This window comes from Pan troglodytes, chromosome 12, assembly GCF_028858775.2.
Source record: "Pan troglodytes isolate AG18354 chromosome 12, NHGRI_mPanTro3-v2.0_pri, whole genome shotgun sequence".
Classification (NCBI taxonomy): domain Eukaryota; kingdom Metazoa; phylum Chordata; class Mammalia; order Primates; family Hominidae; genus Pan; species Pan troglodytes.
In genome coordinates, this window is record NC_072410.2 from 89,268,461 (window position 1) to 89,296,349 (window position 27,889).

Consider the following 27,889-nt stretch of genomic DNA (forward strand, 5'->3'; position numbering starts at 1 on the left):
ATCCGCCTGCCTCGGCCTGCCAAAATGCTGGGATTACAGGCATGAGCCACCGCGCCCAGCCTTTTTTTGTGCCTTTTGCCTTGAATTTAATTTTGTGTGATACTATATTTATGATCAATGTTTTCTTTCTGCTTGCGTTTGTTTGGTATATATTTGCCCATTTAAAAAAGTTTTCAGCCACCTGAATCACTTTACAGCAGGTCTCTTGTGCACAGCATAGAATTGGGGTTTTTTGGTGGTGGTGTTATCAGTCTGAGTACCCTTTAAAAAAAAGTGAGTTTAGCCCATTTATATAACAGATGTTTGAACTTAGTTCTCTTATATATAAGTTCTGTTTTCTGTTTTTATAACTTCTAACTTTCGTATAGAGTCTCTTTGCTTTGGTTTTTTGCATTTACTCTGATATTTAGGAAGACTTAAAATTTTGCTGTAATGTAGACCTTTATAACTATGTAGAATTGCCTTCACCTTACACTTCTTTAGAAAGAATTACAAAAAAAAAGAAGGGACCTAAAACCTGGAAATGAGGCAGAAGATGGCTGTATGTCCTCGGGTGTCATTCTGCAGCAGTGTCTGACAAGCCTGCTTGAGAGCCATCTGTCTTTCTAGAAGCAGTTCTCAAGTTCAGTACCCAACTAGCATCATCCGCGCCAGCATCACCTGGGAACTTAGAAATGCAAGTTCTCAGGCCCCACCCCAGACCAACAGAATCAGAAACTGTGAATGAGGCCCAGCAATCTGTGCTTTAACAAACCTTCAGGTGACTCTGATGCATGGACAGTGGTTCTCAGCCAGTAGCAATTTTGTCACTTAGGGGACATTTGGAAATGTCTGAAGACATTTTTAGTTATAAAGGAAGTGCTAATGGTATCTAGAAGGCAGAGGCCAGGGAGGCTGTTAAATACCCTACAGCGCACAGGACAGCCCCCTTCCCACTTCCCAACAAAGAATTCTCTGTCCCCAAATGTCAATAGTACAGAGATATAGGAACCGTCTTTACAGGAATGTATTTTTGTTTCATTTACTATTTACTATGGATTAGGGCTCAGTTTCTAACTTCCAGAAAATGGGTAAGATACAACAGATTTTTATCAGGTAGAGGTGTAAATTATTTCCGTCTAGTAGAGAAGATAACCTCAAAGATTATGGTTTAATTGCCTTGTAGGATATTATATTCATGTGTGCTGTGTAGCAAAATACCCTAATACCTAATAACATAAAACAATAAGCATTTATTATTACCTTGATTTTGGTGAGTCAGGAATTCATTAAGTAGCTTTAATTATTGGAAAAACAATTTTCATATGCTCTGTAGCAATTTTGTTTTCTGGTGAGTTTTCTGACATCTGTTTAACTGTCCTTTTTTTTTTTCTTCTCATATCCCCTTGGTTTTGGTTTTACCTCTGTTTTAATTTTGAGCTTTTATTCAAAATCTGTGGGAAGTTCCTGTAGGGAAGGAACCAGAGTAGAGTTCAGGCCAGGTGAAATTTCTCTTATTATCCTAGGTTTTGAGTGTGAGTTCAATTAGTCTTAACATCTTGCTGGGCACTGGCAACTATGGAATTTTTTGTTTTTTTTCATCATAAAGAGCCTCTGGCATTCTGCTGTCACAGAGACAGATTGCTTCTAGCAAATATTTCTTGTCAGTGTGCCCTGGCTCTCCTGCTTCTCAGAACCAAACAGGCCCAGGAAGCTCCTGCCACCAGCTAATATATCCTTGTTTCTTCTGTTGTAAATGAAGATTGAGGATTTGCACTTCAGAGTGTGCCCTTCTCTCTGAGCGGGATATTTGCTGCCGCCGGGTGTGTGTGTGTGTTAAGATATTTGCTGCCACCTGGTGTGTGTGTATGTGCGTTTTGAGGCAAAGCCTCACTCTAGGCTGGGGTGCAGTGGCGTGATCTTGGCTCACTTGCAACCTCTGCCTCCCGGGTTCAAGCGATTCTCCTGCCTCAGCCTCCTGAGTAACTGGGATTACAAGTGCGTGCTGCCATGCCTAGCTAATTTTTGTATTTTTACTAGAGACGGGGTTTCACCATGTTGACCAGGCTGGTCTTGAACTCCTGGCCTCAAGTGATCCACCCACCTTGGCCTCCCAAAGTGCTGGGATTACAGGCATGAGCCACGGCACCCAGCCTATACTCCATATTTAAATCTTTCCAGTTGTCCCCCAAATACCTGCTTTACTTTTCTTTTCTTTTTTTTTTTTAATCCAGACAGTGTCTCGCTCTGTTGCCCAGGCTGGAGTGCAGTGGTACAATCATAGCTCGCTGCAGCCTTGAACTCCGGTGTTTAAGTAGTCTTCCTGCCTCAGCCTCTCAAAGCACTGGGACCATAGGCGTGAGCCACTGCTTTCTTCAAAATTTGACCCAGAATCCAATCAAGGTTTGTAACATCGCATTTCACTGTTGTGTTTCATTCAATCTTTTCTGATCCAAAATTGCCCTTTCCCTCCTTTTTCTGTTCGTGATATTTTATTTTTGAAGTGTTCAGGCCAGTTGCTTTGTAGAATACTCCAAGTAATTCCTTCCTCATGCTCCTGTGGATAAACTGCATGTCACTTAGATTCTGAATGGGTATGAATTCCAACGTGATAGGCTAGTAACATTTTTGAAAGACAAGATAAAGTAATCATTTTTGTTTGAGGTCTGAGGGCTCTCTAGACTTAGGCCAGCAGGTTTTGGATGCAGCCAGGAGGAAGCCATTTCCTGATTAAGCCTTAAATGCCAAGTAGTTTCCTATACTTACCCACCTTCAATAGTTGTAAAATACATTCCAGTTATCAAGTAAATGCTTTTTATTTTAAAAAGTAATGTTGGTTTTCCTCCTGTCTCCCTGTGTAAACTAATACATTCTTTTAAGAGGCAACCTTTTGAATATATTTATATTTTATCCCATTTATGTATACCCAATATATGGATTTTTCTCTAACCTCATTTACATTTTACTCATTTGGTTTCTTAATCTTGCAGGCTTGTTTTCAAACAGGACAAGACTAGTCAGTGTTTGTTACAATCAAACCAGAACTAATCCTACACACACATAGTGCCAGAAATAAGAAAATCTCTTTTGACTATTTTCATTAATACTTCTGTTTAATCTTTTTTTTTTTTTTTTTTTTTTTGACAGAGTCTTGCTCTTTTGCCCAGGCTGTAGTGCAGTGGCGCCATCTCAGCTCACTGCGAGCTCTGCCTCCTGGGTTCACGCCATTCTCCTGCCTCAGCCTCCCAAATAGCTGGGACTACAGGTGTGCACCACCATGCCCGGCTAATTTTTTTTTGTATTTTATTACAGACGGGGTTTCACCATGTTAGCCAGGATGATCTCGATCTCCTGACCTTGTGATCTACCCGCCTCGGCCTCCCAAAGTGCTGGGATTACAGGCATGAGCCACCATAAATCTTTTTTTTAACAGAAAATTTAGTTAAATATTGGGTTTAGAGCCTCCAAATATACAGCCATATAATATAGAGAAAATCTGGGCTCTTGAGACAGTTTTAGAGAAGAATCCTGCTTAATTGCAAAATAATAATAACATAAGGTCTTTGCAAATACTTTTACATATATTATCTGACTTGATCTTTACCAAAACTCTATGAGGTAGTTGAAGAGGGTGGTGAAATCTCTTTTTTTCAAATGAAGAAATTGAGGGCTCAAATAGATGTACCTGACTTGCCCAGGATTCCATGACTGTAAGCAGCCAAGATGAGATTTCAGTCTGGTTGGGAATTGCGTGCTAAAGGTACACTTTTGTGGTACAGTTTCACTGAATTGATCTCCTCAGTCATTCTAGAGCTTTATATATTTTGGCAAAATTCACACATTTATCTTAGGAATAATTAAGCTTCCTACCATCAATAACAGTTTGACGTTCTCTTCTGCAGAAGTCCTGCCTTCATTTTTAAATTGCAAACTCCTCTGTCCATTGTAGAAACTTACCATGAAAATCTGGGCACATTATTGCTTCAAGGGATATCCACTCAACACAAGGGTTCAAATAACCAATCATGGCTCCTATGGTTTAGGCAGGTCTGAGAAAGCATCAGTCAATTTGTAGATGCTCCAATGAAGATGCAATTGAAGCATTTAATAAATCCTGCCTTCATACCTCATTTTCATTGTTAAGAAGAGTTTACTTTTGTTTTTCCTTTCAATTTTCAGGGCGACAGTGATCATCAGACCTACAAAATGAAGGTGAGGAGGAGTCAATTGTGATTGTTCTTTTTGCCCCATCGTGGATATGCCTATTTTGTTTATTTTACTGATGATGGGAAATTGATAGATTGGAAACATCAGAGTCACTGGTTGTCAGTAAATGATATAATCATAATTATAAGGCAGTTTTGTTATAGACTTAAATTAGTCTTCAGCAAAGTAATAATGGGGGGGTGTGCGTGTGTGTGTGTGTGTGTGTATATATACAGTAAGTAAGTCCTCACTTAACATGGTCTGTAGATTCTTGGAAATAGCAACTTTAAGTCAAATGAAGTGTTCAAACTGGTCCTCCACAAGGTAATTTCATTCAATTTCCTTTCATTACAACGTTGATGAGAAAAAAAGTTGGTCTTGTTATAGTTGTTTCAAGACCAACTTTAAGTTGTTAAAGTAGCAGTTGCCAAGAATCTATGGACAAATGAGGACTTACTGTGTATATACACACACAATATACAGGCCCATATGTAATTTATATATGTATATACATAGTTATTCTTTTTTATTTTTTACTCAAGTTACATTTAATATCTTTATCACAGGAAGGCTGACAATATAAAACTTCCTATGTATGAAAACTCAAAAATAACCAAAGTGGCAAGTGAATAATTCCTTTGAGAAGCAAAAGAACAGTACAATATTTATTAACACGTTTCTTCCTGAATTTTCTTCAATTTTTTTAAACACACAAAAAGCTTTTCTGTACTTAGATTGCTGTTTGCTGTTTTTAATGTTGTTAACATGCATATCATTGCATTTATGGATAGTAGTAGATAGTGTAATATACATGAAACCAACATCTAGGGATGGCTGCCTTCTGAGTGCTTTACAGATGGCACGTTCTCTTATTATCCAGCTTAATCACAGCTCCTTCAACTGATAACTTCACATCATCTGCAGTATTTCCAATCTGTAAATCTGGTTGGCACAAGTTGGTTTTAGCATATTTGGAACCGTATTTTAAATCACTGGAACTACTTTGCCTTAATGCCCATGAGCTGTCAGCTCCCAAGGGCTAAGACCAAGTTTTTCTTAACTTTGTGCATATAGCGTGGGACCTGCCCAGAACAGGTACTCAACAATTTTGCTGAGCAGAACTGTCCTCAATGGAGTAAAGAAAGGAGAAAGGCTTTACTGAAGACTGCCCCAAATACAAACAAATTCCATTTTAAATGGAATATATACACTTTAGCCCCCAAATGCAGACCAGTGCACCTCTGTGTAGTTTCCGACTAGTCACCTGGTAATAGATCATTCCTGTCATTCACAGGCTCAGTCCCAGCTCTGTTTTTCAGTATCTTGAATCAAGTTCTCTCTCCTCTAATCATGGAAGAAGAAATAGACCCATAACTAGTTATTTTGGGTAAATGGGAGCTATTTAAAAGATTGATATTTTAAAAGCTTAAATGAAATGTTAATCAAATATGATTTATGATTATTTTCTTTCTATGAGTATTCTTTAATTGTGGAAGGCAGTTTCTTAGGAAGAGAACAAGGGTTCTCTTTTACAACCAAAAGTTTGGTGGTGGTTTTTTTTCACAAAATTATTGAGTGAGTTTAAAAAAATTGATGGTTGTTTTGCATTTCACCTAGTAGCTTATTCAATGGTTTGTTTTTCTGCTAAATGTTAACCGTCAAAACTTGAATTAATTTCTTAATTGCTATTTCTACTTCAGGAATCTTAAGAAAGATGGCTTAACCCAGTCAGAAGGGACAAGCATAATTTTCTTCCATGGCTATTGTAAGTAAGTATTAGGAGAGCTTTCACGACCATGCTATAGCTTCCTAGTGACGCAGAATTGGTAAGACTTGTGTGATATATACATGTGTGACTTGTTACATATCATAGCAACTGTATAGTGGGAAGGATGTAAACAGTTTCTCCTTGCAGTTGACCATCATTAGAAAAATCACTGCATTCCAGTGTCTGATGAGCTTCCTAGTCCTCAGGAAAATGTTAAGTTCTGGTCCCATCCAAAAAGCACTCCAAGAAAAACAAAACAAAACAAGAAAAACAAAAAATGAAAAAAAAACCCTCTAAATAAACTCCTTGTTAACTGTTCCCTGCCACAAAACACACAAAAGTTTATAAAAATATTGAAAGGATAGTCTCACAAAAAAAGCGAAGTCTGAATTTACAGACTGAGTATCAAGTACATGCAAAAAAGCTTTCATTTCACCCGTATATAAATGGTCTAGAGAAAGATACATGAGAAAAGTACTGACTACATAACACAGTCTTTGTGGCACTTAACTAGGGGTAGGGGAGGAGGAAATAAATAGTTCATAGTTAGGGTCAATTCTCTGTCCCATAGTCCAAACATGGAGATCCCACAGTGTCCCAAGGCAGTAAACATCCAGGTATCTTTCCAGATAACTTCCTGAGAGTCAGAGCTTTCTTCAGAGTTTCTCGTCTTGCCCCTTCCGAAAGCCAACATTATTGCCTTCAGTTTCCGCAGCCTGAAGTCAGCCATCCTGAAACACAAATTGGAACCTATTGCATGGCTGGATCTCATGTAACAAAATAAGAGTGTTCCTAGAAGGCAGTTTTTCAGATGACTTTGAGGGAACATCTGAAATGATCAGTACCTTGTAGTCTCAGGATTTAGTGGGAATTAGGAGATCATGTAGGTAGCTGGGTGCAGTGGCTCACACCTATAATCCCAGAGTTTTGGGAGGCTGAGGTGGGAGGATCACTTGAGTCCAGGAGTTCAAGACCAGCCTGGTAAATATAGCAAGACCCCGTCTCTACAAAAAATTAAATAAAAACCAGCTGGGTATGGTGGCATATGCCTGCAGTCCCAGCTACTTGGGAGGCTGAGATGGGAGGATCACTTGAGCCCAGGGGTTCGAGGCTGTGGTGAGCTATGACTGTACCACTGCAGTCCTGCCAGGGGGACAGTGAGATCTTGTCTCAGAAAAAAAAAAAAAAAAAAAAAGAGAGAGAGAGAGATCATGTAGTTCACCCAGCATATGAACTCTTAAAGACTCCAATATGGAGTCCAACTAGGATGTTGACCTTAAAGGGTGTACCACAAATCATTAGTCCCTTGAAATGGTCCTTGTTAAAAGGTTTCCCTCTTAGAAATCCACAGTGTAAATTAGTGCAAGAGGGCACTGAGAAAATCTGTAAATCTACATATGTATATGTACGTATGTATGACTATGTATATTACATATATTCATAAACATATTCCATTTTATTTAGTCAGCATTTCCCAACCCTTTTATGATAAGTATTTGTTGACTAAATTTAATTTAGTAGAAGATAAAGGAAAACAAAAGAAGAAGTTTAAAGGAAATACATGTATTCTTACTGCCAAGAGAGTAATCTTGAACTGTTCTGACATGTAGTGGTCATTGGGGGAGATGACATACACTGCCACAGAAAATGTTCATACCCTTATATTTTAAAATGAGCGTAAATCCTGGAACTCCGTTGGAGGAAATACACAGATTACAAACACAAGTACCTTTTCTGTGTTCTACAGTCTTTAACTACAGGACTCACAAACATCATCTGATACTAAATAATAAATGTGTAGGTCAGTGCTCCTAATGCCATTTATTGGTCTTGCCTGGCAGAAAAAAAAAAAATCTTAAATTTGCAAACTCCTTTGTCTACATATTCAACCGCTGGGTATAATTTTGTCATTTTTTTTTCCCTTCTTCCTTATTCCCTAAACAGAGCAAATATCTCATTTGTTACTGATTTGAATGGTACTGGAACTGTATACCATATATGTGCATTTCATATAAGAGCATACTTCCTTCATTAATTAGCACAGATGAAATTAAATACTTGTGGTCAGTGAACCATCCCTGTGCTTTAAGAGATAAAAACACAGCTGGGCGCGATGGCTTACATCTGTAATCCTAGCACTTTGGGAGTTTGAGGCAGGTAGAATACCTGAGGTCAGGAGTTTGAGACCAGCCTGGCCAGCATGGTGAAACCCTGTCTCTATTGAAAATGCAAAAATAAGCCGGGCATGGTGGCACATGCCTGCAGTCCCAGCTACTCGGGAGGCTGAGGCAGGAGAATCGCTTGAACCTGGGAGGCAGAGGTTGCAGTGAGCTAAGATTGTGCCACTGCACTCCACCCTGGGTGACAGAGTGAGACTCCGTCTCAAAGAAAAAAAAAAAAAGAAAGAAAAGAGATAAGAACACAGAAAGGATAAGAGAACATTTGAATATAAAAGTTCAATTTCCAGGAAACAAAATTAAATTTTTTTAAAAACCCAGATACTTGTTTATATTTCCTTATAGAGATTAATGATCAGGATACCTTACCTATTTGATTGTCTTACACCCAACAGGCTGTGAATTTCTCCTAACTCAGAAGCACAGTTTTTAAGTAACTTGAACTGTGAGAGGCCAATAGTAATGAGCTCATGGCCAATTTCACTATTTGTTAAACAAAAGCAGGTTCTCCTCTGAATTCAGAGATGCCCACAAGGTGGGCACCATCCTGAGCACTCTGGTAGGCGTCCTATCATCTACCTGGAGAAGCTCTTTTTCTGACATTCCAGGGGCAGCTACAGCACCCACGGAAACAGCCTCTGCAGGCTGAGTTAGTGTACGGGGTGACTAGACAGGGAATCCAGAAAATCTTCTTGCACAATGATTCTTTGCTTTTTTGGATCACATACCCCCAGGAGAATCTGTTTGTTTAATGCATGGACTCCTCTTCCCAGAAGTGACCGTATGTCCATGTATATTTTACACAGAGTATAAAGTACTGTCATGAACACCCTAAAGCCATTAAATAGACCTCGGGTTAAGAGCTGTTGGCACCTAATCATGATCTTTCTCTTATTCTCGTTTATATTCCCAGCTTGAACTGTGCTAGGCCAGTAAAAGAAGTAGGGGGATAGGACTGATACAGTTGTCAAGATGATCAGTGGGGGAAATGTTAAAAATAAAGTGGGCATTGCAAATCTATAGAGACAGAAAATAAATTAGTTGGCTGGGGTGAGTTGGGGGAGAATGACTGCTCGTGGGTGTAGGATTTCTTTTTGGAATAATGAAAATGTTCTAAAATTAGATTGTAGTGATGGTTGCACAACTTTGTGAGTATGCTAAAAGCATACTGAAAGTATACTAAATTGCATACTTTTAAATGGGTCAGTTTCATGGCATATGAATTACATCTCAAAGCTGTTTTTAAAAGTGGATGTTATAGAAACAAAAAAAGTGTTTCAGCAGAAACTTACAATAAACCTTGTATGACCAGAGATAATGGGTGGCCTCCTTATGCACTGCCTTCAGTGAGGAAGGAACTAGGGGGATTTCTGGCTAAAGGTCACTGGAGTTTTTCTCATCATGGGAAATGTATGGAGACGTGTGTTTAGGTCTCCTGAAGAGTGGAATGTGGAGGACCACCCATAAGACTAAAGAGCACTGGCTTGATCCAGAAGGATCTCTGCCTAACCCAATATTCTGTTTATGAGAACAATTCAACAGGGTGGCAATGGCTGTCCTCCATGACATTGCTTTAAATGTTAGGAATATCATGCCAATTTTCTCAAATCCTTTCTCTTAATACACTATAGACTGTTAACTAATAAATTTATCTAACTCCATCTTGAATCAATTTCTGTGTCAGCATACTCTAACAAATTCCATCTGCATCCTACTTTGCTTTGCATGATTTTGCTCATGCAGCGGCAGAGCCTGGTTTAGAGATCCTCAAGGGCCTCGTATCTCTGATTCTCACCACCCCCTTTTCCATGATGCTGTCAAAAGCTTCTTTTGAGCAGAATGAAAAGTTTCCAATTCTCCTTTATCTAAAAGTCTTTTGCTTCTACCGCCTTTCTTGAGTCTGGGCCCTGGTTCTAGCTTGGAAAACCAAGCTGATCTGTATCGTGTACTGGTATTTTGGATATATAGTCATGGGTTTCTGGGGCATCATTTCAGTATGCACACATGACAGCCTTCACTAGGTTTCAGAACTTGATCTTGTTCAATTTTTTTAAATCATGATACTGAGATCCATAAAGAAGAAACATATGTCCAGGGTCACATAGCTAGGCAGTGGCAAGACTAAAAGTGATACATGTCTTCATTCCCAACCATTCTGCTTTCAGAACTACCAGGCTGCCCCCCAGACCCTCTGTAACGCTCATCTCAGCACTTTCAGCCTCCTTCTTCTGGTTTTCTTTGTGGGTTGACCTAGCACTTACCTCACCATCCTGTCTGGTCTCTTCTCCTTCATCCTGGTCAAGTTCGAACTCCGTGCCCCGGTCTACAACATCCACACCAGCATGCACCCTGGGCTTCTCATTTTCCCATTTGGCAAAGCCTTTGTCCTTTGCTGCTTTGTCATGGAACTTGGATTTCATTTTAGGGAAGGTGTGGGACCCCGAGTCCCCCCAGCCAGCCTCTGACCAGACAGGTTCAGTCTGGGTGGCCTGGCTGGTGGTGGCCCTCTGTAGCCTCACAGAGATCTTGCGAGAAGAGCCTGTAACCAGTGTGATGGCTCTGCTGTCTAAATCCCTGTGTCCAGCAGTGACTCCAGGGAACTCAAACACCTCATCCTGCGCTGGAAGTGAAAAAGGATGGTGATTATTTGACATCTGACTGCTTGATAGCAAAGCATCAAGGTTAGTGCAAACAGCACGAGTCTGGCATGCAACGTTCTAGAGGAACCGACAAGGGACAGAACTCAATTAGCTGCAGGCAAGTTACATGTTCCTGAGACTAGAAAGCAGAGAGAAGCAAGGATGATTCAAGGGTTTAGCCACTGCTGCTCACCCTAAAGAAGGCCTTAGCGTTTAGAGTGACTGACCGGGTTTAGACCCAGAACCTAAATGAGGTCCAAGTGTGAGGAGGCAAGCAGAAAGAGACCATGGCAGCAAAGAAAGCAGAGGCCATTACCTGGGGGCAGCGAGGGGCTTCCAGGCAGTGACCCATGACCACTGCTCAAGGAGGGCGCCCGGGCAAATCTCCTGCAGGCCAGAACCAGGAGGTCTTTGCACTGTTTGTGACAATTGGCTCCACAGTCTGAAAAATTCCAAGGGTGTCGCAGATGATTAGTGTGTCTGATGTTGATTGAGTTTCCAGGGTGGCACTTGATTTGTCAGCCCTCCCTTCCCCCACCCCAGTTTCTGTGTTGAATTTCAGAGTTGAGCTCAGGCCCATGGGGTGTGTCTAGGATCTGGAAAGGGGCCATTGGTCTGCACTTGCCTTCCTGAGGTTCCAAAAGTTCTCTTAGATTTGCTCATCTTGGTTCTGTATGCAATTGAGGACCTAATGAGCAATTGTGCCTAGGGAGTAAATAGAGTCCAGCCTGAGAGGTCAGTTGCCTTTGCCCAAAACTAAATGCAAATCAAGTGGGGTTGAGAGTCTTTCCCAGGCTTAGATGGAATCCCCACAAAGAGAGCCTAAGCCAGCATTAGGGCAAGAAGCCTCAGCTTCTAGTCTCTCCCAGGCCAACTGCCTCTGATCATTTACTGTGAGGTGTTCCTCCATTCAGCACTTGTCTGGATTTTTTTTTTTTTTCGAGATGGAGTCTCGCTCTATTGCCCAGGCTGGGGTGCAGTGGCGGGATCTCGGCTCATTGCAAGCTCCGCCTTCCGGGTTCACACCATTCTCCTGCCTCAGCCTCCCGAGTAGCTGGGACTACAGGTGCCCGCCACCACACCCAGCTAATTTTTTGTATTTTTTAGTAGAGACGGGGTTTCACCATGTTAGCCAGGATGGTCTCGATCTCCTGACCTCGTGATCCACCCACCTCAGCCTCCCAAAGTGCTGGGATTACAGGCGTGAGCCACCGCGCCCGGCCTTGTCTGGATTTTTTTTACTCTTCTTCATTTTCCAAAACCTTTCAGGGCCAGTGATTATATCTTCTGCTTCCAACAGAACACAAGATGGGCATATGCTCAGTAAATATGTTCTATATTTGCTTATGGCTTTGAAACAGCGTGCAGCAGAGTCTGTGAAATTGCCCATTAGGATGTTTTAGATAAGACAGTAGAATGTTAATTACTACTTGGGGTAGAAAAATGTGGCCACTTCAGATGGTGGTTCACAAGTATTTCCTATGATGAGGGTCCTGCACTTCACTGAGAATCATTGAATAGAGATGATCATTTCTCTCCTACCATCAAGGAGGACCTTTCTAACTATTTCCAGTACCCATTTTCCCCTAAGTGACCTTGTTTCAAATAGTCTTAATGACGTATTCAATCTATTTTAATTCGTTATTTTTTTTTCACTTTATGTGCCATTAAGAAAATACAAGAGATAATCCAAAGGTGTAATAGATTTTCATCTTTATAAAATTGCGTGTGTGTGTGTGTGTGTGTGTGTGTGTGTGTGTGTGTGTATTTTAGGGTATGAGGATAGAAACCAGAATAAAACTAATGACTCACTGCTGGGCAATAAGATCTTGCAGTATCTTTGCTGCTTGAAAGTAAAAATCTAAGTTAGACCGAGGCAACTGATAGAGAAGCACTAATGGGAAGGTCCCTCTGAGCACTAAACAGTGGCTTCCATTGAGATTTGGGAAGCTTTTTGTTCATGCAAAATGAGGACGAAATACTGGAAAATGACTGGAGAAAAAAGGCATCCCCGGGGAACAACATTCATCTGAAGGTATTCTGTGATTAAGATGTTTCTTTTTGTAGTTTTATTATATTTTTTCAAAAGCATTATAAGATTCTTAGAAGAACCATATAAACTGTCCACATAAAGTGTCCAGCAACTTCTTAAACAACAGCAATGTATACTTGATCATATATGTACAAGTAGCAACACATTCCTAAATGCTTAGTATACATGCATATTGCATTCGTCAAATATATTTGATTCAATTGTTTATAAACTTAATTAAATGGGAAAGATAGGGGAACGCATTCATTGAAAAGGAGAAAATTACGTTTTAAGTTTTCTCCTCGTTTTTTGTCACCATCTATGTGATTTAGTAGAGAAAGGAATAGCTAAGTGTGAGTGGGAAGAAGTGCCTGTGCATTAGAGAAATAGTGTGTAGGTGTTTTTCTTTGAAGGAAGAAGTTCTTATATTCAGTATTTTAGCTAGGCTTGTCCCACTCAGAATTCCCACCTTAACTGGATGCTGCTGATTCCAAAGAAATAGATTTATGTGTGTTGATAAGAGTGGTTTGTAACAAGCTATAAAATTCCAATTTTAGCTCTCCAAAACTCCAGAAACTCCTCCTCAGAGGCAATCATTCTCAGGTGCCGTTGACCCAAAAGACTGAAATTCTGAATAATGGCAAGAGCTTTTGTAGTTTAACCAGACAAATTTGATTCTTACCCCAAATGTCACATTTTAAAAATTGTAACAAAATAACATTGATTTACCTTTGCATTTGTATCCTTGCTTGATTATGCCCCAGAGCTGTAACAAAAAACAAAGGAATGTCAGGGAATCTGAGGATAGATCTGGAAGGAAAACAAGGCCACTGAAAAGGAAGTCCTGGGAAGCTTCAGGACTGGCCAGGCACAAACAGGATGTAGCCACTCTTAACACCCTTCCTGCCAGATAGAAGAACCCTCTCCCGGCCCCTTCCAGCTGTGGTGATAACATGAGTTTCGTTTCCCTTTTCTTTCTCAGAGCCAACTGGGAGCCGGGATGGGAAACTACTAAAGTTTGATGCACCAGACTTTGGCCTGATGCGCTCTCAGCAAAATGTACAGAGGAGATGGCCACTTGGTCTTTGGGAGCCCCTGGCTCCCTCTTTTTAATGACACTAGCTGCTCTTAGTGCCCACTACAGGAAATGAAGCAATGGAAGAAGCGCACCTCATGTGAAAGCATTTGGATTTTGCTAGGCTATTTTCTGAGTAGTATTTGTCCCGTGGAAAAATACAGAAGAGGAAATGATCTTAGTTATTCATGTCTTCATTCTCCACATTTGCTCTATGTTTGGCCTGTGCCAGGGTTGTAGGAGATGTCGAAAAAGCTCAGATTCTGCCAAGCAAGGAGTCTGTGACATCCTCGTGGTTAACAAGTAGGAAGTGACAAATCCCTGAGGGGAGATGTGAGGGCCTGCAGTTCCACGAGGGAGCGTTTGCCCAGGGGGTTCAGGGACATCCTGGTGGTGGTGTCTTCGCTCTCCAGACAGACTCCTTCTAAACACCATAAAGAAGAGGGCCTGGCCAGGTGCGGTGGCTCACACCTGTAATCCCAGCACTTTTGGAGGCCGAGAAGAGCAGATCACGAGGTCAGGAGATCGAGACCATCCTGGCTAACATGATGAAACCCCGTCTCTACTAAAAATACAAAAAAAATTAGCTGGTCATGATGGTGGGCGCCTGTGGTCCCAGCTACTTGGGAGGCTGAGGCAGGAGAATGGCATGAACTCAGGAGGCGGAGCTTGCAGTGAGCTGAGACCGCACCACTGCACTCCAGCCTGGGCAACAGAGCAAGAGTCCATCTCAAAAAAAAAGAGGGCCTTGCCATGCCCTTCTGTGCCTCCCCACACCTCTTGCATGGGGTGACAGATTCATCAGAGGCATACAGTATGGGTAATTAAATGGGCTTAGCTCAAGTTGGAGAAGAACTATTGCTAACCTCTTCGTGTTTGGGTTAGGTGGCTATTATCTACTTAATAAAATAATGTTGAAAAAGCAGGGCCCACTGGGACTGATGGGGGTGCCATTCACAATGTTCACAATGTATTATAAGTGAACAATGCCCCCACATGTGGGCAGCATGGCCTGCTCTTCCAGAAGAGTAAGTCACAGCCAATGTTAAGTGACTCAAGAGTATACAAAGACTGCTCCTTAACTTCTTTTTGACAAGGAACTTCCCCAAGTAGAAAACTCAAGGATTCCTTTGAGCCTTAACAGCTATTTGGTCCTTCAGAATACATATTAAAATGCAAATGTCAGCCGGGCGCGGTGGCTCACGCCTGTAATCCCAGCACTTTCGGAGGCCGAGGCGGGCGGATCATGAGCTCAAGAGATCAAGACCATCCTGGCCAACATGGTGAAACCCCGTCACTACTAAAAATACAAAAATTAGCTGGGCATGGTGGTGTGTGCCTATAGTCCCAGCTATTCAGGAGACTGAGGCAGGAGAATCACTTGAACCCAGGAGGTAGAGGTTGCAGTGAGCCAAGATCGCGCCACTGCAGGCGACAGAGAGAGATTCTATCTCAAAGAAAAAAAAATAATAATAAATAAATAAAATGCAAATGTCTCCTAGGACAGAGCAGTATTTTGTCTTAGGGACAGGAAGGATTATCTGACAACTAAGTAGAAGCAAGGATGGCTGGAAGAGAGAGGGGCATGATCCAGAAAAGGGCAGTGGTGGCCAGGATCATCACAGCTTGATCTTTATGATAATCTAGTTTGCTTCTCTTTTGTAAAAGGTGAATGTGATGATCCAGGAAGTTAGATAATTTGCAATCTCCCACAACCTGGAAATTCTTTCTCCGGAGCCCTTGGTAATGATAATAGCAATAATAATGATGATAGTTAACATTTCTTGAACTCTTGCTATGTGAAAGGCACAGTTAGGCTCTTTATACATATTAGCTTATTTAATTGCTCATGATGTCCTTATGGTGTAGGTAATAATATTTTTCTCATTTTTACAGATGAGGAGACTGACCTACAGAGAGGTAAAGTCCCTTGGCAAGGTCTCATAGCTAGTGAGGGAAAGAAGAATGTGTCACTTGAGGGAAAGACAGGAAGCCATTGCTCCTGCATACTGTTGTGTGAGCAAAGGCACTGAGGTGGGACAAGAAAGGATAAGATTTAAGAAGAGACATCCTAATATCCAGATATGTTACATTATTAGCATTGCTGCAGGAACTGCTGAAAAAGATACAGTCAAGCAAGGGTGCTGGGGGTGGGGGTGGGGAGGTAGGTTTGCTAATGCTTACTTAATAGCCAGGAACAAACAGTAGCTAGGAAGAGGCACTGGGTCAGTGTGCCTGCCAAGAACAGTAGAGGATGAACTCATGTGGATGGGTATGCAGGAGTATTTCCCACAGTCCTTTGATTTGAGACCACCGGCTGCTGTCATATTTGGAGTAATTGTGGTGTAAGACGCACTGGACTGAGACTCAGGAGACCTGGGTGTGACTCATGGTTTTGCTGCTAATGATCTTTGTGACCTTGGGGGAAGTCACTTAACTTCTCCAGACCTCAGTTTCTTCATCTACAAAATAAGGGAATTACTAACACTCTTTCAGTTCTGGAATTCTAATTCTAAAGTAAATCTTCTGCAGAGCAAGTCTGTTTGTCTTCCTTAAACTTAAAATGGAACTTATTTTAAAAGCAGATGGTTCCGGCACTGGAACCATTCTCCCACAATTCCTTTCAATGACACATCTATAGAGCCATAGTTATAAATTCCTTTGAAAGCCAATGGGCTTTTTGACATGAGTGTCAGTAAAGATCAAATCAAATCGTACCAATAAAATTAAATATATTTTAAAAACAAAAACAGCTGTAAAAATTTTAAATGAGTTAATTTCAATTAAACTCTCAAAGTATCAAGGAATACATAAAAAATGTGTACTCCGAGCCATGTGACGTGCAACGTGTCTAATATCATGCAACAACATGGTGGGTAAGTATTAACTCCCTTTTACAGATACAAATAGACCCAAAGATGGTGAATAACTTGGTCAAGGACATAGAGTTAGCAAGGGCAAAACTTTAACCCAGGGTTCCAGACTCCAGGTCCAGAGCTTTCTACTTCATCACAGCTGCATCAAGAATGTAGCACCAGCAGGTCTGCTCCAATGAGTCAGGGAGACAGGTGTGGAACTTCCAAGAAAGTCTACCTTGCTGCTCCTACAGAATCAGGGCCTCTGTAAAAGGGAGGGACAGGACAGAAGGACTAGAGAGCAGAGATAAGACCTTGAGTTTGTTTCTCTGTTTGTTTGTTTGTTTGTTTGTTTTTGAGATGGAGTCTTGCTCTGTCGACCAGGCTGGAGTGCAGTGGTGCCATCTTGGCTCGCTGCAAGCTCCGCCTCCCGGGTTCACACCATTCTCCTGCCTCAGCCTCCGGAGTAGCTGGGACTGCAGGTGCCCACCACCACACCCTGCTAATTTTTTGTATTTTTAGTAGAGATGGGGTTTCACTGTGTTAGCCAGGATGGTCTCGATCTCCTGATCTCATGATCCACCCGCCTTGGCCTCCCAAAGTGCTGGGATTATAGGCGTGAGCCACCGCGCCTGGCCGAGTTTTTTATTATTATTATTATATTTAGCGATGGCAGTGGCAGGTGTCTCTTTATATTGCCCAGGCCGGAGTCGAACTCTTGGGCTCAAGCTATCCCCCTGCCTCAGCCTCCTGAGTACCTGGGACTACAGGTCCATGCCACAGCACCCGGGACCTTGAGATTTGATAAGGGTCTTCTGACTCTCACAGCCCACCAAAAGACAGATGCATCATCCTGACTTTTGGCTGAGCCATACCATGGCCCAGCAGCCTGACCTTTTGTTTACTGGGTCCCACTCTGTAGGAGCGTGTTATGCACGGCCCCATCCCACATCAGAATTTTCAGGTCTAGGTATTTCCAAAAATTTCCATCAGAATAGAGAAACATGAAAAAGGAGACCATTTTGTTTTGTTTTGAGACTGAGTCTCGCTCTGTCACCCAGGCTGGAGTGCAGTGGCACGATCTTGGCCCGCTGCAACCTCTGCCTCCCAGGTTCAAATGATTCTTCTGCCTCAGCCTCCTGAGTAGCTAGGATTACAGGCACCTGCCACCATGCCCTGCTAATTTTTGTATTTTTGGTAGAGACGGGTTTTCACCATGTTGGCCAGGTTGGTCTCAAACTACTGACCTCAGGTGATCTGCTTGCCTTGGCCTTCCAAATTTCTGGGATTACACACATGAGCCACCGCGCCTGGCCAACCATTTGTTTTATGATAAAATGGTCTGGTCATGCAATCCCAGTAGAGATACTAAAGAAGAACTTCACCTTCTCTGCAGTGAATAAAGAGAGCTAGTTAGACTGGTTTTCCCCTGTGTCACATCAGCTGCTATGACCACCTGGGGCCGTCTTTGAGGAAATGGCTGCCTCTTATTTACCCATTCTCAGAGGAGTGTGTGCTTGAACACAGACTCCTGCATTGGGCTCCTGAAAGCCAGTTCTTTGAGCATGGGATGGGAAAAATGTAATTTCTGGTAGCATATAATATCGGCAACAAATTCAATATGGGTCAACGAGTCAACAGGAGGACATGGCTGCCAAATAAAGCTAACACGACTGAGCTCTGGCATCTAGAAAAAGGGGCGATTGTCATACTCCTCTGGGTGCTGGGCCTCCCTCACCTGGAATACCACATTTCCCATTTTATTTAACTTGGATTATCAACTGGAGACATTCAGGGCCCAGGAGTTTCTGTTAAGGCCAGGATCAAAAACTGACCTTGGTTCCCAAAGAATTATCAAAGGTGGGGGAAGGAAGCATGCAGTCTTCATTTGTTGCAGTGGTGTAGGTGAAGCACAGGGCTGACAGTCAGTACACCTGTGTCGGAGTCCAAGCTCTGGTAATGATTAGCTGTGCAATCCTCAGGAACCTGGGTTATCCTCTTTGAACCTCTATCTTCATAAGCAAGATGGTGAAAGTAAAATACCCACTTCAAGGGCTTGCTATGAGGATTAGTTACCATAATGTCTATGGAAGTACTTTGTTACCATCAAGCATTAAGTAAATGTTATTTATTATTATAACCAGGTTCTCTCCAAAAAGATTTTTTCTTCCTTTTTGAGTTGTGAATTATTGAACCATGCCATGATGGATTTCTGGTCACTAATACCACATGAAATGAAAACTGGAAGGAACTCGCTAAGATAAATGCACCTCTTAATTGCAACCACTTATGAATATTAGTGATGAATGCCAGGGCTCATTGGGCTGACACTTTTCCCTGGCAGGGATTAATAAACAAAACCACTCTCTTGAGTTAACAGCCCTCACCAGCCTTCCCTGTTTTTGCTAGCCCTGCATTCCTAGAAAATAACTAAACCTTGCCTTTGGTGTTTAATCTTCAATTTCAGGGAGCCATCACATTTTACTTCTGATTCAAAGCAGACAGTGAACTTTATTTAGTGTATCATTTTCCTACTTTTTCAGAATGCTACACAAATAACTACACACGTAAGAAAACAACGGAAAACAGACTTACAAATCCCGCACAGTGTTCGCAGAAGGTTGGCTTGAGATACGTCATCTCCTGAAAATTATGGATAAATCCTGGTCCCATTTTACAGTGTAGTTGGGATTTAGCTCTCAGGAAGTAAGCCATCATTTCATCTTTACTAATTAGGCCATCCCTGTTAAGAGAATCAAAGAAGGGAGGGAATCTTTAAATAACAGGTTGCTAAGTAGTTGCCACACTTTAATCACCCACCTCCCAAACCTTTGTGGCCAAAAGCAGTTGAGGAATATTCACTTCTCTATTACATCTCAGAGAAGGAGCAAACCTCAAAAGGCATCTTCAGGTGTTCAAAGCCTTTTTCAGTAAGCAGAAAATTGTGTATGTGTGCACCCTGCATGTGTGTGTGTGTGCAGGAGCATATTCATGTAAGCACACATGTGGCCTGTGCACCGCAGCACAGAAAGTCTTTATTATGAAAAGCAGCTTCCTGAAGGACATCTTTCTAGTCCTTGCCTAGCTGTAAGGTTGCAAGAATTAGGATGATGGAGAAAGGCAGAGAACTGTAATAACTGGGCTGACCATTCTCAAATTCATTCAGCTTGATGCTGTCCGGGCTCCTTGGTGATATTTTCACTCATATCTTAGTGGCTCGTAGCCCATTCACTGCGACTGGCTGGGAGCAATTCTTCCAGATCTACTCCACACAGAACAAACCTCTGGTCCTTCCCACCTTCCTACCCCTACTCACCATATACGCCGACTTCTTGTTTATCAAAAATGATCAAATCGGCCAGGTGCGGTGGCTCATGCCTGTAATCCTAGCACTTTGGGAGGCCAAGGTGGGCGGATCACTTGAGGTCAGGAGTTCAAGACCAGCCTGACCAACATGGTGAGACCCCATCTCTACCAAAAACACAAAAATTAGCTGGACGTGGTGGTGTGTGCCTATAATCCCAGCTACTCAGGAGGCTGAGTCACGGAGGCAGAGATTGCAGTGAGCCGAGATCACACCTCTGCACTCCAGCCTGGGCAACAGAGCGAGACTCTTGTCTCAAAATAATAATAATAATAATAATAATTGGATCCACTTGACACAGGGGAGCTCTATCTTGCTTCTTTGTCCATTAGCATGTGCTGGCGATCACACCTTTCCTTTCCAGTTCAGAATTCTTTTCTACCTCCTATGTCCTCTCTTGGGACTCCTCTCTCAGAGGAAGAGTTGAGCCATCCAGCACTCTCCAGCCTCCCCGGGACTCTCCTCCTTCCAGGTTATGCTCAGTCTCTTCCCCTGTTTCTTCCTCCGTTCACAAATACGCTCAGGACTTTCCTAGCTGAAAAATCCCCTTCTTCAGTCCTGCTGCCATCTCCAACAGATGTCTTTTCTCTCTACCTTCTTTTACTCCGGAAGTTTTCAAAAAGAGAAATCATTAGGTTCTTTTATCATTTCCTCCAGGTACTGTTTATGCCACTTGGGTTTCTAACCCTACAAATCTGTCACCAAGAACATCCTCAGTGGCCTTTTCTCATTGGCAGGAGGTAACACGGAGACATGTTTCCTTCTTTTGGCGCTCTCCCCTTAGGCACCCTGGAATTGCATGCCACCCCGCTTCTCCTCCTTCCTCTCCAGCTCCCCCTTCTCCAGCTCACCTGCAGGGCCCTCTGACTCCTTTCAATGCCTGCATGTAGGAGGGGAGTCCCTGAAGGCTCATTCCTCAGGCCCCGAGCTCACCTCCCTCTAAGAGTTCCCACCAGAGTTTGCTCACAAGATCGAGACTCCAGCTTACAGTGGGGCTGAAGACTTAATCTCCATCTCCAGCCCTGACTGTTGTCCTGAATTTTTGCACCACATCTTCGACAACTTGCTAGACCTCTCTTCCTGATGATCCACTCTCTGTCTCAATCAACGGATCTAAGTCCAACTTCATCTCTTTCTTCCCTGTACTCCCTGCCCAGGCTTCCCTATACTGTTTGCTGTGCCACAATTTTCCCCCAGGCTTGAGAATTTAAGATCCCTTTCTTACCTCCTATGCAAAATAACATTGATTTTTGTACTTTATAAGTATTATTAAAGTTATTTTGCATAGGAGGCAAAAAAAAAAAAAAAAAAGGATTCTAAATTCTCAAGCTTGCGGGGAAATTTGGCACAGCCTAGCACCTAACAGTTATTTTTTCTGCTCCTCCAAACGTCCGCCATCAAGGAGGCACCAGCGTCTCTTATTCCCTTCTTTGTGTTCTTGAGTTCTCATCATTTAGCTCTCACTTAGAAGTGAGAACCTGTGGTATTTGGTTTTCTGTTCCTGCGTTAGTTTGCTAGGGATGATAGCCTCCACTTCCATCCGCGTTCCTGCAAAACACATGATCTCATTCTCTTTTTTTTTTTTTTTTTTTCCCCTGAGACAGAGATTCGCTCTTGTTACCCAGGCTGGAGTGCAATGGCGCGATCTTGGCTCACCACAACCTCTGCCTCTTGGGTTCAAGTGATTCTCCTGCCTCAGCCTCCAACATGTGTCACCACACCCGGCTAATTTTTGTATTTTCAGTAGAGATGGGGTTTCTCTATGTTGGTCAGACTGGTCTCGAGCTCCCGACTCAGGTGATCCGCCTGCCTCAGCCTCCCAAAGTGCTGGGATTACAGGCATGAGCCACCGTGCCTGGCAATCTCGTTCTTTTTTATGGCTGCATAATAGTCCATGATGTATATGTACCACATTTTCTTTATCCAATCTGTTATTGATGGGCATTTAGGTTGATTACATGACTTTGATATTTGAATAGTGCTGCAATGAACACTCATATGCCTGTGTCTTTACTGTAGAATGATTTCTATTCCTCTGGGTATATACCCAGTAATGGGATTGCTGGGTTGAAGTGTAGTTCTGTTTTTAGCTGCTTGAGGAATCGCCATACTGCTTTCCACAATGGTTGAATGAATTATACTCCCAACAGTGTATAAGTGTTCCCTTTCCTCTGCAACTTCACTAGCATCTGTTATTTTTTGACTTTCTTTTTTTTTTTTTTTTTTTTTTTGAGACGAAGTCTTGCTCTGTCATCCAGGCTGGAGTGCAGTGGTGCGATCTTGGCTCACTGCAAGCTCCGCCTCGCGGGTTCACGCCATTCTCCTGCCTCAGCCTCCCGAGTAGCTGGGACTACAGGGGCCCGCCACCACGCCTGGCTAATTTTTTGTATTTTTAGTAGAGACAGAGTTTCACCATGTTAGCCAGGATGGTCTTGATCTCCTGACGTCGTGATCCACCCACCTCAGCCTCCCAAAGTTCTGGGATTACAGGCGTGGGCCACAGCGCCCAGCCAGCTTTTAGACTTTCTAGTAATAGCCATTCTTGGCTGGGCACGGTGGCTCACGCCTGGAATCCCAGAACTTTGGGAGGCCAAGGCAGGTGGATCACCTGAGTTCAGGAGTTCAAGAACAGCCTGGCCAACATGATGAAACCTCGTCTCTACTGAAAAAAAAGAAAAAAAAATTGCCTGGTGTGGTGGTGCATGCCTATAACCAGCTACTCAGGAGGCTCAGGCATGAGAATCACTTGAACCCAGGAGGCAGAGGTTGCAATAAGCCGAGATTGTGCCACTGCACTCCAGCTTGGGCAAAAGAACGAGACTCTGTCTCAAAGAAAAGTAATAATAATAATAATAGCCATTCTGACTGGTGTGAGGTGATATCTCATCGTAGTTTTGATTTGCATTTCTCTAATTATCAGTGATATTGAGCTTTTTTTCATATGCTTATTGTCCACATGTATGTCTTCTTTACAGAAGTGTCTATTCGTGTCCTTTGCCTACTCAAAGGAATGGGCACAGATTTCATAATGAAGAGGCCAAAAACAATCTTTATTATATATATGATAAATGAATTTATGAATGCATTGTCCCACAAATTTATTACATCATTTGGTACATAAATTTGTGTAACAGTGCATTAGCTCATCTCCCCTCCTAGGGACTCACAGTGTAATACACCAGCCTATTAAAAGCTTTGGGAAGTCACACAGTAAAGACACCTATTTAATGAGATTTAACCCTGTGTTTCTCACATGTGACTACTTAGTTCCTTTTTCAAAAGTACTAATTAATAGCTACTTCTGTGGAACATCGTTTGGAAAACAGTACCTTAGAGAAAACATCTTTTTGAGACTTTCCAGTATTAACCACTCAAAACTTTAGTGTCATGTAAGCAAGATATGAATAGTCCAAACCTTCATTCATAGAAAACAATTCTATAGATATCAATAAGTAGAGATAAGGATGATATAGAGATAGACACAAATATTTGCTAGGACAATCTCAATTATGTCTCTAGAACCAACAGATAAAAGAAATGAAGACTAGGAAGTTATTTTAAGTCAATGTCCTATTTAGATGTCACTAATAGTAAGAAACTAAGCAAAGAAGTGGGTAGTTAGCAGGCAATTTAAATTTTACTTTGTAAAGGAAGTTAATGTTTCTAATTAAATTTATTTTAAAAGTATTCTTTGTTCTGGGTATATAATGAAGATGAATTTAAGATTTTAAGTTATGTTAATGTGTCAAGACATTTCTTGGTGTGTTGAATTACAGATTTTATTTTTTAAATTCAATTAAAAAAAATAGTTAGAGACAAGGTTCCCACTATGTTGCCCAGGCTGGTCTCAAACTCCTGTCTTCGAATAATCCTACTATCTCAGCCTCCCACAGTGCTGACATTACAGGTGTGAGGTATCGCACCCGGCTCCAGACTTCGTTTTTTAAGAATCCTCATACCAGCAAAAATATTAGAGAATTTTAATGTAATTTAATTTGCCCATTTTACCAAAACAAAATCCAGCATTTCCTTACAGGTGATTTTTAAATTAGGAACTAATCTCGTACTATTAACAATTAATCAAATTATTAATGCCAGGATTTCTCAGCAGTTTTTTTTTCAAATCATTATTTTCTTTTAATGAGTTGGGTTTTAGTCTCTAAAGTGATTTAATTTTTAGGAATCATTTGACGCTAAAAAGCAATATATTTTTTCTTTATCAAGACAACCTTTGATCAATCAAAGAGAAAACAAAGCATGAATGCTTCTTGGCTGTCTGCAGCTATCATCTGCTTTAATGAAGACTATAAGTAAGTTTTATTATTTTTTTTTGAGACAGAGTCTCACTCAGTCACCCAGACTGGGGTGCAATGGTGCTATCTCAGCTCACTGCAACCTCTGCCTCCCAGGCTCAAGCAATTCTCCCGCCTCAGCCACCCAAGTAGCTGGGATTACAGGCCTGTGCCACCATGCCCAGTGAATTTTTGTATTTTTAGTAGAGACAGAGTTTCGCCATGTTGGCCAGGCTGGTCTTTAACTCCTGGCCTCAAGTGATCTGCCTGCCTCAGCCTCCCAAAGTGCTGGGATTACAGGCATGAGTCACCATGCCTGGCCAAAATTTTTTTAAAATCTTCATGAATTTTAAGATTGCTTCCAGGTCCGCTAATTTTGAGGACTCTCCCAGGTTAGATCTAACAATATTTCTCCTCTACTCTTTTTTGGTGGAGATTTTTTGAGGTTGAGAGCTAAGCAATAGAAGCAATATAGCAAATGGAGTGCTTGGATCATTTACAAATGTGCACTTGTGTTCAACACTGACAACATGGTCTTCCCTGTGATTCCATTCAGGTCATGTTCATACACACCAAGAAAATAATCAGTGACAAATTAAACCTGGCTCATCAAAGCACCAGGGTTGAAGCTGTCAAGATGTAAATTACAAGTTTCCCTTCTCTCCTCTGATAATAATTTTCTGCTTTAGGATAGTTGCATTAAAATAAAACAAAATTAAAACTTACTGATCTTTGTCCAGAACACAGAAGGAATCCAAGAAGGGAAAATTGGCAGCTATACTTTCAAAGTCCTCTTGGGAAATGTACCCATCATGGTCGTGATCATAGTTTCTAAATACAGACTGCAAAGGAAAGATAAGTATTTATTGAATGACTATGAGGCAGGCTCTGAACTTGTTATTGCGAAAGCAATGATAACTAGCATATGATCCTTTCTATCAAGGAGCTTAGAATCTAGTGAAAGATAACTAAGTCAAGAAGCCTTTATAATATAACAAGACAAGTGGTTTGATGAGGATAAAAACAGAGTAATGGTTGGATGTGGTGGCTCACACCTGTAATCCCAGCACTTTGGGAGTTGGAGGCAGAGGTGGGAAGATCACTTGAGCACAAGAGTTTGAGACCAGCCTGAGCAATATAGAGAGACCTCATTGCTACAAAAAAAATTTTTTAATTAGCTGGGCACGGTGGTGCATGCCTATAGTCCCAGCCACTTGTGAGGCTGAGGCAGGAGACTTGCTCAGCCCAGGAGTTTGAGGTTACAATGAGCCAAGATCACACCACTGCACTGTAGCCTGGGCAAAAGAGTAAGGCATCATCTCTAAAAAATAAATTTTAAATAAAATTAAAAATAAAACTTCGGCTGGGCGCGGTGGCTCATGCCTGCAATCCTAGCACTTTAGGAGGCTGAAGCAGGTGGATCACCTGAGGTCAGGAATTCAAGACCACCCTGACCAACATGATGAAACCCCATCGCTACTAAAAATAAAATAAAATAAAAAATTAGCTGGGCATGGTGGCATATGCCTGCAATCCCAGCTACTCAGGGGGCTGAGGCACGAGAATCGCTTGAACCTGGGAGGAGGAGGTTGCAGTGAGCCAAGATGGCGCCATTGCACTCCAGCCTAGGCAACAATAGCAAAACTCTGTCTCAATAAATAAATAAATAAAATAGAGTGATATTGGTGGGGTGGGGGTGGGGAAGGAGGAGGTGGATTAAGAAAGGTTTCCTGGGAAAAGCAAGGTTTAAAATGAAACCTCACGGTTGAGTAGAAATTGGCTTAGTGAATTTACAAATTCAAATACCATGACAATAGAAAATAAAGTTTTAAGGTGTTATCTCAAAAATTAAAGCGTACATTTAATGCAATTCCAATCAAAATCCCAGTAGGGATTTATTTTAAATGAACAAATTGATTATAAAGTTCAAATCAAAGTGGGTATGTTGAAAACAGGCTAAAAATTATTTTAAATGAAGAGTAATGAGGGGGAACATGCCCTTTCAGAAATCAAATATTCTACACAGCTACATTAATCAAAACAACATGATACAAATTACCACAGAGAGTGGAGTCCTGAAACAAACCCATGTATATATAGGAATTTATCAAAAAGTATCTTTTAAAATCCACAGATAAATTATGGATTATCCAATAACTGCTGTTGAGTTAAATGACTAATAATCTTACAAAATAAATTACCTCCAAACTAAATTCTAGATGTATTATATATTATTTATTTATTTTTCTTTTTAGAGACAGGATCTGACTCTGTTGCCCAGGCTACAGTGCAGTGGCATGATCATAGCTCACTGCAGCCTCAAACTCCTAGAATCAAACTCCATCCTCCTGCATCAGCCTCCCAAAGTGCTGGGATTATAGGCATGAGCCACTGCACTAGTGTATTATATAGTTTAATGCAAAAAAACCCAAAGCTATAAAAGTACCAAAGATAAATAGATGAAAATATTTTTCATGTTTCATAATCTTTGTGTGAAAAAGGCCTTTCTTGGCATGACATCAATGTCAGAAGCCATAAAGAAAAATATTTTATTTAATAAAATGCAAAAAAATTGAACCAAAAAGCTCAATTAACAAATTTTAAGATAAATGTCAAACAGAGCAAGTTATTTGCAGCATATATGAGAGCAAAGACACAAAAGTCAAACAGGCAATCACCAAATAAAAATACAAATGGTCAATACATCCATGGAAAGTTATTCAGCTCAGCTAATCATTACAGAAGCATTAATGAAGCTTTTTTTCACCTCTCAGATTAAATAAAATCTTAAAATACTGTAATCGATCATCTTCTAGGGTATGAGACAACAGGTACTCTTGTATCAAGTTAGTGACGTAAATAGCCACAATATTTCTGGAGGACAATCAGGAATTTTAAGTGCCTACTCTCTGACACAGCAATTCCACTTCTAGGAATCTGTCCTAAAGAAATAATCGAACAAAGTTGCGTAAGATACACATGTATATATGTATGTAGTATATGTGTGTTTATACATACGTAGAGATAGAGAATAAAGTCATATTAATCTACAAATTATCAGTGGTTATCCTTGGAGAACAGAATTACCAAGATCTGAAAGTAAAGCTTTTTATTTTCTATAATTTATGTAATGCTTTAATATTTTTGATGATTCTATCTTCCTTTATAATCAGAGAAGAATAAAAAAAGTTTCCCATTGCCCTCTGCAAAATTAGGTTTTCAAAAAAATTTGTAAGTTCTTTCTGCAAACACATGTATACAAATTTATATTTGATTTTGATTCCAGTTTTAATTAATCTCCAGTTTTAATTAATTCCCAGTAGTTTCTGTCTATTCTATCTATCGATATTGCCCTGTGTTGCAAGTATTTTGGGAAGTAGGTAAGGTATAAATGAATGAATTAATTAAACATGTGACTAAAATGAGCCCATCTCAAGTTTTTTTGTAGGTAACAGAATTGTGCAAAATCAGAAAACATTACCTTTTTTTTAAATTCCAGTAT

General features: G+C 41.2%; 1 protein-coding gene and 1 long non-coding RNA gene across 13 annotated transcripts in view; one reads left to right on the forward strand and one right to left on the reverse strand.

Moving 5' to 3' along the window:
• LOC134807934 (uncharacterized) lies at window positions 1–14,399 on the forward strand. Of its 2 annotated transcripts, XR_010149581.1 has the most exons (4): window positions 1–2,382; window positions 4,159–4,191; window positions 5,886–5,954; window positions 13,784–14,399. It is a non-coding gene; the product is annotated as an uncharacterized LOC134807934 (long non-coding RNA). The 2 variants fall into 2 exon arrangements; XR_010149580.1 differs by lacking the exon at window positions 13,784–14,399 and having other exon boundaries at window positions 1,353–2,382; window positions 5,886–5,968.
• Window positions 4,823–27,889, reverse strand: part of RASGRP3 (RAS guanyl releasing protein 3) — a 158,172-nt gene continuing 135,105 nt past the window's right edge. For all 11 annotated transcript variants that reach the window (XM_063789996.1, XM_024354294.3, XM_009442280.5 and 8 more), the window contains 6 exons: window positions 25,114–25,229; window positions 19,327–19,474; window positions 13,531–13,567; window positions 11,086–11,211; window positions 10,392–10,750; window positions 4,823–6,684 (listed from right to left, as the gene is read on the reverse strand). In XM_063789996.1, the coding sequence (XP_063646066.1) occupies window positions 6,676–6,684; window positions 10,392–10,750; window positions 11,086–11,211; window positions 13,531–13,567; window positions 19,327–19,474; window positions 25,114–25,229 (795 nt within the window). In that variant the 3' untranslated portion in view covers window positions 4,823–6,675. The remainder of the gene's footprint in view (window positions 6,685–10,391; window positions 10,751–11,085; window positions 11,212–13,530; window positions 13,568–19,326; window positions 19,475–25,113; window positions 25,230–27,889) is intronic.